The following is a 13,662-nucleotide window of genomic DNA, read 5'->3' on the forward strand; positions in this document are numbered from 1 at the left end:
AAGTGAAAATTCCACTAAAGAGACAGTAATGCGAGAACCAAACAAAAAACAAAAGTCAAGAAAAGATTGAACTTACCTAGTTTGGCATTGGTGCTTATGTCCATCCAGCGAAGGAAAGAATTCACGACCACAAGGACAAGGATACGATCAAAATCCTAGCGGATTAGCAGTTACAAACATACTTAATTATGAATTTGAGGTATATCCCAACAATAAATAAAGTGTATTGTCAAATTGATCCGGAAATATTCCAGATAAATCTATCTAGCTACCCGTTGGCAAGTACTAGGTACAAACCTGATTAATTATGAATTTGGGGCATATTCCAACGAGAAATATGATATTTTGCCAAGTTGATTAGCAAATAGTACTTGAGAAGGAATATAGGGCTCCCAGGACGATAAAAATTCAAATAATTTATTAAATATTCACAGATTGAACTTTAATTATGATGTATTATATGATATTTTTTTTTTCTATAGGATGAAAAATCTAAGATGTTGATTGTTAGATGAGGAATTGCTCGTGCTTCAGAATTTGACTGGTGGTCGATCAGTGAGACTAAGTTGTCCATCTCTAAGAATAATGGGACCCAAGACCCAGATATATAAATTATAAAAAAAAATTTAGAAGAAATATACGAAACACTTATACCCTGAAACATTTCTTATTGGGATCACGGGGTGGAGCCATCTATGTAGCTATTCAAGCTATAGTATGAGGACCCAATTTACGTGAGAGGAAAGGAAAAAATTGAAGAGAAAAAAGAAGGATAACCCAGGTTAACATTGATGGAAAGAGGAGGCTAGCCCAGGTGATAGTGTTAGTATTGGCGGAAAGATTTGACTAGTCTGGATATAGGATAAACTAAGAAAATGAGTAATCTAAGAAATGCACGTAAGCAATTATTTTTGCAGAAACAAACTATTCACTCAGAACATGAGATGATTACATATATCCAGAACATAACATCTTTTTGCATTTTAAAATATTTCATAAATAAGCTGTAAATTATAATTCAAAGGTAATAACATAAATACAATCAAAATTACTAATGTAACCTGATCCGGTTGTAAGAACAGGGCCCCCCGTCTGGAGGAGTCAATGCCACGTGCAAGTCAAAGTAGCAGATGGCCAGGCGGAGAGAGGCGGGTTCGACCGGCCGAGCGGCCGGCCGGTGTCTAGTTGATGGTTGAAGGTGTCTCGTCGAAAGTCAGAGTTTCGGCACTCAGCGGACAAGATCGCAGGGCCGATTGGATTGCACACTTGGCCAAAGCCATCAGGTAGCACTGCTAACAGTCTCCACAAAGCACGGGAGTAAGAATCTCCCCAAGTAAACCACCGCATACGTCCGGCCGGATGTCGCGGAAGCCGGCCGGTCGGACTCTCTCCAGGGAGTAAGGGCAAAAGGACAAGGGACATCTTTTTCTGACACTGGGTATGTTCCACATGTAGGCTATACTGCAAATCTTATGACAGGGGGTTCCGCTGTCCCATCGAGGACATGCTTGGACTGTAGCAGTATGGGTCAGGTAAGCTCACTAACAAGTCCTTACTGGGGTATGGGCCGCTGACACGTGTACACCTTGGTAGGTGTACACTCGCTTCTCCACTGCTCTATATAAAGAGCCTTATACTTCGCCGGAGGTACGCGTGGGACACCTTTGAAGCCACTTTTTTCATTATTTGCTTGCCTGAATTGAGCATCTGAGGGTCGCCGCCGGGAACCCCTTCCCGGCCCGACTTCTGTGCAGGTTCGCCAGAGGTTCGTGCAACCAGTCGAAGATCCACGTCAGCCACCGGAGAGTGCCACGTGCCCAGCGTCCGTTGATTCAGCATTCGGACAGGATCAATTTGGCGCCATCTGTGGGAACGCTCCTGCATCTGAACGGAAACAATGGACGAGACTGGACGACAACACACGGTAACGCTCTCCACGGAGGAACTCGACGCTCTGATCGAGTTGAGGGTCGCCAAGCTTGTGGAGCAAAAACAGAAGGCAACAGCCGAGCGACCAGAGCAGCAAGCAACCTCAGCATCTAATGGCCGAGCGGAAGCACCTCAAGCCACCGTTGCATTCCACCGGGCCCTATTTCGCACTCCTAAGGCCGCAGCAACCAATCGAGATAGGGGATCTTCTTATGATGAAAGGCCAAGACGAGACGACAAAAAAGGGAAAGCCCCCCGAGCGGACGCATCGCTCGAGCGGATTAATCGCCAATTCTCAGAAGCCATCTTGAAGGATCCTTTGCCCAAGCACTATGTTCCTCCGACGATCGGCGAATACAATGGGACCACCGATCCGGATGATCATCTGGGTAAATTCGACAACACTGCTACCCTTCACCAATATACAGATGGGGTGAAGTGTCGAGTTTTTCTAACCACCCTCTCTGGATCGGCTCAACGATGGTTTCGGAGGCTGCCGGATGGGTCAATCACAAATTTCAAAGACTTCCGAACGGCCTTCCTCCACCACTTCGCAAGCAGTCGGCGCTATCAAAAAACTAGCGTTAGTCTGTTCGCCATTAAACAAGAAGCCCGTGAATCGCTCCGAGCTTATATCCAGCGGTTCAACAAAGTGGCCATGGATATTCCAACGGCCACCTCGGAGACCATGATGAATGCCTTCACACAAGGCCTAGTGGATGGGGATTTCTTCCGATCGCTCATCCGAAAGTCGCCCTGAGACTATGACCACATGCTACACCGGGCCAACGAATACATCAACGTGGAGGAAGCCTAAGCAGCCCGGAAAAAAGAAACTCCAACTGAGCGGGCTCCTCCTGCCGAGCGGAAACAGCACGCTGCTCATCAGCCGCCCAGAGGACCGAGGGCCGAAGCAATCCGCTCCCCCCATGCCAGGTCTCACGTACAAGAGGTAGCTGCCGCCCGGCCCAAACCAAAGAAGAAATGGACCCCGATGTTCTGCTCCTTCCACCGGACGGATACGCACAACACAAGGGATTGTCGAAGTCTTCCCTTAATTGCTCATCCCGTTCCCCGGAATGGCGGCCGACGGTCTCCCTCAGTCGACAGGCGAAGGAGAACTCATGAAGCCGATCGGACTCAAGCCGACAGGCGACAACAACAGACTCCCGATCGGCATCGCTCTCCGAGGCTGGAGAATCGCCGAATGTCAAGGGAGCCGTCCCGACCATCCGCTCGGGAAGAAGAAAATAGAAGTAATACTTTCCGAGGCGAGATCAACATTATTGCCGGCGGGCCGACCGGAGGAGATTCCAACCGAGCAAGGAAGGCGAGCGTCCGGCAGCTCCAGATCTATGCGGTCGGCTGCAGCCAGGAATGGGCGAACGAACCCGAAATCAGTTTTGGGCCGGGGGACTTGGAAGGAGTTGAAGTGCCCCACGACGACGCTCTGCTCATCAAAGCGGTAATAGCCAACTACACTATTCACCGTATTTTTATTGACACAGGAAGCTCGGTCAACATAATATTCAAAAAGGCGTTCGATCAACTACAAATTGACCGCGCCGAGCTGCTACCCATGACAACCCCCCTCTACAGGTTTACGGGCAATGAAGTCCTGTCGGTCGGACAAATCCGGTGGTTATTTCACTGGGAGAAGAGCCGCTCAGGAGGACGCGGACAGCAAACTTCGTGGTGGTCGACTCTCCCTCGTCATACAACGTCATTTTGGGACGACCGGCGCTCAGCGAGTTCCGGGCGGCCGTCTCCACCTTCCACCAGAAGATCAAGTTCTCCGTCGAAGACAAAGTGGGAGAAGTACGGGGAGATCAACTGGCAGCTCGGCGATGCTACGTCGAAATGGTCCGAGCAGAAGCAAATTCCGCTCGGAAGTCGCCACGGATCGAGGTGAATGCTATAACTGAAAAGCCTCCCTCTTTAGTTTACGAAGAAAAAGAGGAAGTGCAAATACACCTGACCCGATCGGAGGCCACGACATTCATCGCGTCCGATCTAGAGGCAAATCAGAAAGAGGAGGTGATCCAATGCCTCCAAAGAAACCATGATGTCTTCGTCTGGTCGACACATGAGCTGCCCGGAATTTCACCAAGTATTGCGCAGCATGAGCTCCACGTCCGACCGGACGCTCGGCCAGTAAAGCAGAGAAAAAGAGATTTCAGCGCCGAGCAGAATGCCATCATCCGGGAGGAGGTGGAGAAGCTTCTGGAAGCCGGCCATATACGCGAGGTGCAGTTCCCGAGCTGGCTGGCGAACGTAGTATTAGTCTCCAAGCCGGGCAACAAGTGGAGAGTATGCATAGATTTTCGGGATCTCAACAAAGCTTGCCCGAAAGACTTTTATCCTCTGCCCCGGATAGATCAGCTAGTGGACTCTACAGCCGGCTGCGAATTAATATGTATGCTCGACGCTTACCAAGGCTATCATCAAGTGCAGCTCGCTCGTGAAGATCGAGAAAAAGTCAGCTTCGTGACGGTCGACGACACCTATTGCTATAATGTGATGCCGTTCGGATTGAAGAATGCGGGAGCCATATATCAGCGCTTGATGAATAAAGTATTCAGAGAGCAGATCGGGAGAAATCTGGAAGTGTACGTGGATGACATTCTCATCAAGTCCGTCCGAGCGGCCGATCTCTTCAAAGACATGGAGGAAACCTTCCGAACGCTACGCAAATATGGAGTCAAGCTAAATCCCCAGAAGTGCCTGTTCGGAGCAAAAGGAGGGCGCTTCTTAGGTCACATAGTGACCGAGCAGGGCATCGAAGCCAATCCCAGCAAGGTGAAAGCTCTACAAGACATGCCACCCCCAAGAAATTTGAGGGAAGTGCAGCGCTTGACCGGTCGGATAACTGCTCTGTCCAGATTCATCTAAAAAACCGTCGACCGGAGCCTACCTTTTTTCAAAATCTTGCGCAAAGCCACCAAGTTTCACTGGGACGAACAATGCGATCGGGCGTTCGAAGATTTGAAGGCATGTCTGAACTCTCTCCCGGTATTAACCAAGCCGGCTGCAGACGAGCCACTTTGTATCTACTTATCTTCTACTGAACAAGCCGTCGGCTCAACATTAGTAAGGCCGAGCGGAGAAGAGCCTGTGTATTTTCTGAGCCATATTTTAAAAGATGCTGAATCTCGCTACACCGGGCTCGAGAAACTTGCTTTCGCTTTGGTCCTCGCCGCTCGACGCCTTTGCCCATATTTCTTGGCGCATACCATCATTGTCAAAACTAATAGTCCGCTCGGACGAATATTGTTGAATCCAGAAGTATCCGGACGGCTCATCAAATGGACAACGGAATTAAGTGAGTTTGACATTCAATACCAGCCCCGGTCGGCGATAAAAGCGCAGTCCTTGGCGGATTTCGTCACTGAGGTACAAAGGCCCGAGCCCGAAGCCATGTGGAAGGTATTTGTAGACAGATCGTCCATTCGGCTCGGGAGCGGTATTGGTGTATTATTGCTGTCTCCCCAAGAAGAGAAGATGCACTTATCCGTCCGGCTGGATTATAGAGCTACGAATAATGAGGCAGAATACGAAGCTCTTATAGCTGGTTTACAGGCCGCCCGACATGTAGGGGCTGGACGGGTAACGCTACATTCAGACTCCCAATTAGCCTCAGCAGCTCACAGGTACTTTTGAAATCAACAACGCTCGGCTCAAGCTTTACGCTCAAGCCTTCGAGAAACTCAGGGCCGACTTTAGAGAAGTTATTATCCAGAAGATACCCCGAGCGGAGAACCAAGCAGCTGACGAGTTGGCCAAACTTGCAAGCTCAATAACGTCGATCGCCATCCAGCAGCCAATTGAACAAGTATCTTTGGTGGCGCACGTCGACCGGATGGAGGGCCTCACATTTCCGAGCGACTGGCGGACACCCATCATGGAGTTTCTCCGCTCGGGTGCTACATCGTCCGATCGGGATGAGGCCCAGCTACTGAGGAGGAGAGCCGGTCGGTTCACGGTCATTGGAGATCAGCTATACAAGAAGGCTTTCTCCCGCCCGCTTCTGAAATGCGTGAGTTCAGAAGATGCGACATACATCCTTCAAGAAGTGTATCAAGGATCGTGCGGGGGTCATCCGGGCGGGCGATCACTAGCTAAAAAGATACTGCTGGCCGGATACTTTTGGCCAACTTTACAAGCAGACGCCGCTCGGACAGTCGCGACGTGCCTTTCTTGTCAAAGGTATCATAATTTCTCTCACCGACCAGCGGAGGAAATGAAGGCCGCTACTGTCTCTTGTCCGTTCGACCAATGGGGAATGGATATTGTGGGTCTGTTTCCTTTGGCGACCGGACAGTGGAAATTTTTATTGGTGGCGGTTGATTATTTTTCCAAGTGGGTGGAGGTCGAGCCGCTAGCCAAGATCACCGAGCAGATGGTCAAGAAATTTATTTGGCAGAACATCATCTGTCGATTCGGCATCCCCCGTCGACTTATCTCCAATAATAGGCGACAATTCACAGGAAAGTTGCTCGAAGATTGGTGCAAAAGCTATGACATCGAGCAACATTTCACGTCCGTGGCATATCCCCAAAGCAATGGTCGAGTCGAAGTAGCCAATCGGGAAATTCTTCGTATTTTGCGCGCTCGGCTCGACCATATGGGAGGAAGCTGGGTGGATGAGGTGCCCGGCGTCTTATGGGCCATCCGAACGACCCCGAAGGAAGGGACTGGAGTCACGCCCTTCCATCTGGTGTATGGCGGCGAAGCAGTTATTCTTATCGAAGTTGGCGTCGAGTCCGCTCGGATCCAGAATTATGATGACAACAACGCCGAGCGGAGGAACATGGAGCTGATTTGGTCGAAGAAGAGAGAGCCAAGGCATCTGTCCGGCTGATGGCGTACCGTCAAAGGATGAAGCAGAATTACAACCGGCGCGTAATCCCAAGATCATTCCAGGTCGGCGATCTTGTCTGGAAGAAAGTGAAGCCGGTCGGCGACGTCGGCAAGCTAGAAGCTCCGTGGGCGGGTCCTTTCAAAATCATCGAAAAGCTCCGCTCGGGCGCTTACTATTTGGAGGATGAAGACGGACGACAGCTGGATCGGCCATGGAGTGCAAATCATCTCCAGCCTTATAGAGCTGGGTGAAAGGTGCACTGATGTAACTCATTTTCGTGTATATTCTAGTCGCCCATGCCATTGTAATACAGGAAGCCAAAATAATTGAAGGATGGCAAATAGCTTCGCCGAACGGCTGTATCAAGTTAGTCTTAAAGACCGTCGAGCTCCGACGTTAAATATCGAGAGACGAGACGGTGTCTATAAACCCTCCGAGCGGAAGACCGTCGAGCTCCGACGTTAAATATCGAGAGACGAGCCGGCGTCTATAAACCCTTCGAGCGGAAGACCGTTGAGCTCCGACGTTAAATATCGAGAGACGAGCCGGCGTCTATAAACCCTCCGAGCGGAAGATCGTCGAGCTCCGATGTTAAATATCGAGAGACGAGCCGGCGTCTATAAACCCTCCGAGCGGAAGACCGTCGAGCTCCGACGTTAAATATCGAGAGACGAGCTAGCGTCTATAAACCCTCCGAGTGGAAGACCGTCGAGCTCCGACGTTAAATATCGAGAGACGAGCCGACGTCTATAAACCCTCCGAGCGGAAGACCGTCGAGCTCCGACGTTAAATATCGAGAGACGAGCCGGCGTCTATAAATCATCCGAGCGGAAGAGGCCAATAAAAAGGATGCAATTGTCCAAGAAACTCGCCGTCAATATCGTTCGATCGTCTCTACGTTCCGCTCGGCCCAGTACCCAAAGGTACTTCATCGGTGTCTAGCGAGCGATCTCTGCTATCAAAGCGGAATGTTGCATATTGGAAATATTACATATGTAGCTGACCGAAGGGGAGTCTCCACTCCGCGCCTCTTTTGTAGAGGTTGTCCCTCTTCCCGAGCGGAACCTTCTTCAGGGGCAGTTTGTCCTCCGCTGGGAGTGGCTACGCTTGCCACGTTCTGTTGAGAAGCCGGAGCGGTTGACTCAGCCTGAGTCCCGCTTTCTCCTTCATGGGATCCGACCGGCTGGATATCCAGCGCTTCCATTTCTTTGGCTGCCGCGGCTTCGAGCGCCGCCGCCTTTCTCTTCAGAATGCCAGCCATCACCGACTCCATGACGATGTCCGCTGCAAAGGAAAGGAGAAAAATCAGTTAGCAATCAAAGCAAACGCCGAAGTAAAATTCTTACCGAAGCCGGTCGGAAGAGGAGTCCGTATGAGACTCAAGTCGAAGATATACATCACTCCTTCGTGAAGAAGCTTATTGATGTCAAGGCGCAGACCGGCTAGCATATTTGCAGCATGGAGGTAGTCCGGTCGGGTCTTGAATTTCTTCAGCTCGGGAGTGGGGGGTAGGCTGACCTGCCACTGGGTCGGGAAGTTAGCCCGATCGGGCATACAGATGTAGAAAAAATACTCCTTCCAATGTTTATTGGAAGAGGGTAGTTTGTTGAAGAAGACTAAGCCGGGCCGAGCTTGGAACATGAAAGTGCCCGGCTTAGCTTACTTGGGATAATAGAAATAAAAAAAGACCTCCGGTCGGAGGGGGATGTTGTGAATCTTGAACAAAACAATAACACCACAGAGGAGACGAAAGGTGTTGGGTACCAGACTGCCGAGCGGCACACCGAAAAAATTACAAACATCTATGATGAACGGATGTACAGGGAAACACAGACCGGCGGTAAACTGGTCGCGGAAGACACAGAAAGCTCCGCGCGGCGGCTTGTGCGGCCGAGCGGAAGGACCGGCTAAACGAATTTCGAAATCATCTGGGATTTCAAAATTGTCTGTCAGAACATCGAAGTCCCGCTGTTCGAATCGGGACTGCATGGTAGTGTACCATGGACCGAGGGACTGGTCTTCAGGATGAGAAGAACTATCCATGATCCGAGCGGGAGAAATAAAAAAGGCAGAAAGAAGAAAGACGGTATCAAGTGAAAAGAGCACCCTGGAAGCGAAAACTGGGGAAAGAAATGCGAAGAAAGTACTGGAGACGAGAAAGAAAAGGAGAGAATCTTACGGGAAAAAAAGAGGATCGAGGGAAGAACACCGAGGATCAACGAAAGCAGGAGAACACGATCGCCGGAGCTCTAGAACGAGACGAATAACTGGGGGCACGCGCAAGGAGGAGTGAGGCAACGGTGGAGCAAACGAAGATTTTATAGGGTGGAGGCCGGGCGGCCTCCACCGTTGGATCCAGGTCACGGGAATCAAAGCGCACATCGTGCCGTCCATTTCGAACCGCCTCGATCCCATCAAAGCACCACACCGCCGCCGCCGTACGATGACGACAGTTCGCCACGTGGCGTTTGGTCATTCGATGCATTTAATGAGCGCATGCTCAGCCTTAATGTTGAAGATTGGCACGGGTTACGAGGAGATCCGAGGAAGGTTGCTGTTGACCAACCTTACAAGGCCATCCCTGCGAGAAGCCGATCGGAAGAGGAGTGTCTGAAGATGCCGCCCGGCTAGGCTAGTAGTCCAGTCAGTCGAACTAATCGCCTCCTTCGACTAGACTTGAAGGGGAGGCAAGTGATCCGGTTGTAAGAACAGGGGCCCCCGTCCGGAGGAGTCAACGCCACGTGGAAGTCAAAGTAGCAGATGGCCGGGCGGAGAGAGGCGGGTTCGACCAGTCGGTCGGTGTTTAGTTGATGGTTGAAGGTGTCTCGTCGAAAGTCAGGGTTCCGGCACTCAGCGGACAAGATCGCAGGGCCGATCGGATTGCACGCTCGGCCAAAGCCATCAGGTAGCATTGCTAACAGTCTCCACAAAGCACGGGAGTAAGAATCTCCCCAAGTAAACCACCGCATACGTCCGGCCGGATATCGTGGAAGCCGGCCGGTCGGACTCTCTCCAGGGAGTAAGGGCAAAAGGACAAGGGACATCTTTTTCTGACAGCGGGTATGTTCCACATGTAGGCCATACTGCAAATCTTATGACAGAGGGTTCCGCTGTTCCATCGAGGACATGCTTGGACTGTAGCAGTATGAGTCAGGTAAGCTCACTGACAAGTCCTTACTGGGGTATGAGCCGCTGACATGTGTACACCTTGGTAGGTGTACACTCGCTTCTCCACTGCTCTATATAAAGAGTCTTATACTTCGCCGGAGGTACGCGTGGGACACCTTTGAAGCCACTTTTTTCATTATTTGCTTACTTGACTTGAGCGTCTGAGGGTCGCCGCCGGGAACCCCTTCCCGGCCCGACTTCTGTGCAGGTTCGCCGGAGGTTCGTGCAACTAGTCGAAGATCCACGTCAGCCATCGGAAAGTGCCATGTACCTAATGTTCGTTGATTCAACATTCAGACAGGATCATAACCATTTTCAGAGTGTCTGATTGGAAAGTGATGATTTGAACTCACAATAATTCCATTTACTAAATATTAGGGAAGATAAAATAAAGCGCAGCACGAGCTTAGAGATTGTGGAAGAATTTAAGGTTGCTCTTCCATTTCTGCCTCTCCTTTCCAGTTTTCGGCAGGCACCAAACAAGGAAACGACGATGGATGGAATTGAAAGAGCGAGACATTAAAGCCACAGATTCTTTAACACGCACCCGGAAGACATGGCGACCATCGCATCAATAACGCCAGAAATTATTACTTATATAAGGCAACAAAAGATCGGCTGGCTTTGGAATCCAGACGTCGTCGTTTGCGATCCTCCTTGTTTTTTCTTCTTCTACATTTTCCCCAACCCAATGCCTCTCCGGGAACAGAGCAGCCCGCCCCGGACAGGCATGACATCATTACCTGGCGCTTTCCTTTCTGTTACGCTTCTCGGGCTCTTCTTCCTTCCCTCCTCCATTGCCCAAGCATCCGCATCAGGTGATCCTCTCCTTTCTTTTGTGATTTGGAAGGGAAAAAAAAATTGCATTTTGGTAGAAAAACGTGATTCTTTCATGCAAAAACTTTTGAAACTTTGTGCAAAGATGGGAATTTGATGAGCAGGAAAAAAAAATAACGCTTGGTTGGGAAATTTGCATCGGCAATCAGGTAAAGGACAAGAGAAAGGGTTGGGTCCATGGAGAAGGTTGGTCGCCGAAGCTCCGGTGACCAAGAACGGTACGGTGGAGAACAGCACCTTCATATTGGCTGCCGAAAGGACATATAGGAAAGACCCTTTGAATGGATACAAGCATTACACCGGCGGCTGGAACATCAGCGATCAGCATTACTGGGCTGTCAGTTCTACTTTTTTTCCTCATGCGTTGTCGTTTGAATCTTCCTTGAAAAGTTCTTGCTTGAATTTGCAGTCCGTTGGTTTTACTGCCGCTCCGCTCTTCGCCATTTCCATAGCTTGGTTTCTCGGATTTGGCTTGGTTTTGTTCTTCATCTGTTGCTGTCTCTGCTTCTGCCGACGAAGAAACCATTCGTATTCTCGCGTTGCCTACGCGCTCTCTCTTATTCTCCTCATCTTGTTTACCTGCGCTGCCATGTACAATCCAACTTCTTAAACCCAACATTGCTTCTTGCTTAGACTTGTCGTCGCATTCGATCTAACTCAACTCATACAATGAACTCAGCATTGGATCCGGCGTGTTGTATAAAGGCCAGGGAATGTTCCACAATAGCACTTCAGAAACTCTGGAATATGTGGTCGGTCAAGCTAACTTGACAGCTGATAATCTCCACAAGTTCTCGAGCAGTTTGGCTGCTGCGAAGAAGGTTGGAGTGGATCAGGTCTTCCTGCCAGCTGACGTCCAGATGAAGATCGATACTATTCAGAGGAAACTCAACTCATCAGCAAACGAACTCTCTAGTAAGACCATGGAGAATTCAAAAAAAATTCAGATTGTGCTCGATACAGTGTGCGTCTAACAGTCTCCTTGCACGACAATGTTTAATCCAAATCATGTGTAGTTTTGATCTACATTACTGTACTGAGATCTTGTGCATTGCAGGAGATTGGATCTGATTATAATTGCTGCAGTCATGCTAGGTTTGGCATTCCTTGGATTCCGTAAGCACTTTAACCTATAATTGTGAAGCTTTAGCCTATAATTCTTCCTTTTTTTGGATCACTAAATTACCAATTTTCCTATGTCTAACATGCAGTTTTCTCCATATTTGGGCTGCAATTCCTCGTGTCAATGTATGTGAAAGTAATTCTTCACCATGTTGTTCGTGTTATATCATCTTTTGGCCAAGTCGCTATTGGACAGGGGCTTGAATTTTTTTCTTTTTCTTTTTTTTGTAAAAACTATGCAGGTTAGTACTTGTTGGATGGATCCTTGTAGCAGGCACATTTATTTTATGTGGTGTTTTTCTTCTTCTGCACAAGTAAGAAGAGAATTATACAGATGTCTTGATATCTGAAATGTAGTCATATTACTCACTGGTTTATCTTGCGTTTAAGTCAAAACTTCAATTTGGATCCAATACCAACTGTTTGTTTGGCAGTGTAGTTGGAGATGCATGTGTCGCGATGGATCAATGGGTTGATCATCCACATTCACACACAGCTCTAGATGACATTCTTCCCTGTGTTGATGCTACTACTGCCAATGAATCAATGTACCGAAGCAAGGAAGTTACCTTCCAGATTGTGAATGTTGTCAATCAGGTCATCAGCAATGTTTCCAACGGAAACTTCCCTCCTGTTCTAGCACCTCTCTATTACAATCAATCTGGTCCACTGGTGCCCGCACTCTGCAATCCATACAACACCAACATGAGTACTCGTGCGTGTGCCAAAGGGGAGGTCAACTTCCTTAACTCATCCACGGTAAGTAAACATCTAAGTTAAGTGGAGTATGTCTATGCTTCTTGAAGTAATGCAGGACAATATAGCTGTTATGGTTGTTAATTCAGAAAAACCAAATGACCACATACATTTGTGTTCATAATTCCTGATGTAGGTATGGAAAAGCTACATTTGTGAAATCACATCAGTAAACGGAAATGATGTTTGCACTACAGTTGGTCGACTAACTCCAAGCATCTACAATCAAATGACAGCAGCAACAAATGTAAGCAAAGGACTTTACTTATATGGACCTTTCCTCCTTCAGCTGGCAGATTGCACTTTTGTGCGCGATACCTTTAGTTCATTAAGTGAGAAGAATTGTCCTGGCCTCGAACTATACAGTGCATGGACCTATATTGGTCTTGTGATGGTATCTACTGCTGTTATGCTGTCTTTGATTTTTTGGGTCATTTACGCGAGGGAGAGGCGACACCGGATGTACAGCAAGCAGTTCATAGCTCAGTCCGGTCCACCACATATGCCTTTGTAAGAGGAGAAGATTTCAAAAGTCCAATGATATTGCTGTCTCAGTTGAGTTGCCTTATTTGTCCAAATTTGTGTATGTTCAATGATGTCCTTAATCTGGATCAAGAGAAAAAGAGATGCACATATTTGTATTTGTAGATGCTAACATATAACAAATAGTGCTTCTGGTTATCCAGTTGGATCAATATTCAGTTTTGATGCCTGAGAGTTTGTTTATAAGACATTGTAAATTATTTTAGTCAGATAAATTGCACACAGTGTGAAGATGAAGCTCCAAGGAACATATGTGGATGCCAATCATAGAGTTTTGATCTAGATTTTTTTTTTTTTTCTGTTTGATGCAACTATAATCTTGAGCTTGAAATCTTTTTACTATCCCATTTTCTTGACATAATGAAGACGAAGGTGGGGAAGCTTCTAAAGGGGACAAAAACTGGAAAAGTGACATTATATTATGCATAGAGTTCTCTCTTTTTGTT

General features: G+C 48.4%; 1 protein-coding gene across 1 annotated transcript; it reads left to right on the top strand.

Annotated features, from left to right (window-relative positions):
• The first annotated feature begins 10,514 nt into the window (after nucleotides 1-10,514).
• LOC122043647 lies at nucleotides 10,515-13,418 on the top strand. The gene is made up of 9 exons (XM_042604251.1): nucleotides 10,515-10,776; nucleotides 10,900-11,132; nucleotides 11,205-11,386; nucleotides 11,475-11,759; nucleotides 11,853-11,911; nucleotides 12,007-12,043; nucleotides 12,160-12,231; nucleotides 12,352-12,676; nucleotides 12,810-13,418. Exons 1-9 carry the CDS (start codon nucleotides 10,515-10,517, stop codon nucleotides 13,185-13,187), a joined length of 1,833 nt encoding a protein of 610 aa, XP_042460185.1. The 3' UTR covers nucleotides 13,188-13,418.
• Nucleotides 13,419-13,662: the final 244 nt, after the last annotated feature.

Source organism: Zingiber officinale, chromosome 2A, assembly GCF_018446385.1.
Source record: "Zingiber officinale cultivar Zhangliang chromosome 2A, Zo_v1.1, whole genome shotgun sequence".
NCBI lineage: Eukaryota > Viridiplantae > Streptophyta > Magnoliopsida > Zingiberales > Zingiberaceae > Zingiber > Zingiber officinale.

Coding starts and splice junctions, on each gene's coding strand:
- LOC122043647 (XM_042604251.1), top strand. CDS start 10,515: ATGGCGACCATCGCATCAATAACGCCAGAAATTATTACTTATATAAGG. Junction 11,760..11,852: donor CAGATTGTGCTCGATACAGT/GTGCGTCTAACA, acceptor TGTGCATTGCAG/GAGATTGGATCTGATTATAA. Junction 12,677..12,809: donor ACTTCCTTAACTCATCCACG/GTAAGTAAACAT, acceptor TTCCTGATGTAG/GTATGGAAAAGCTACATTTG.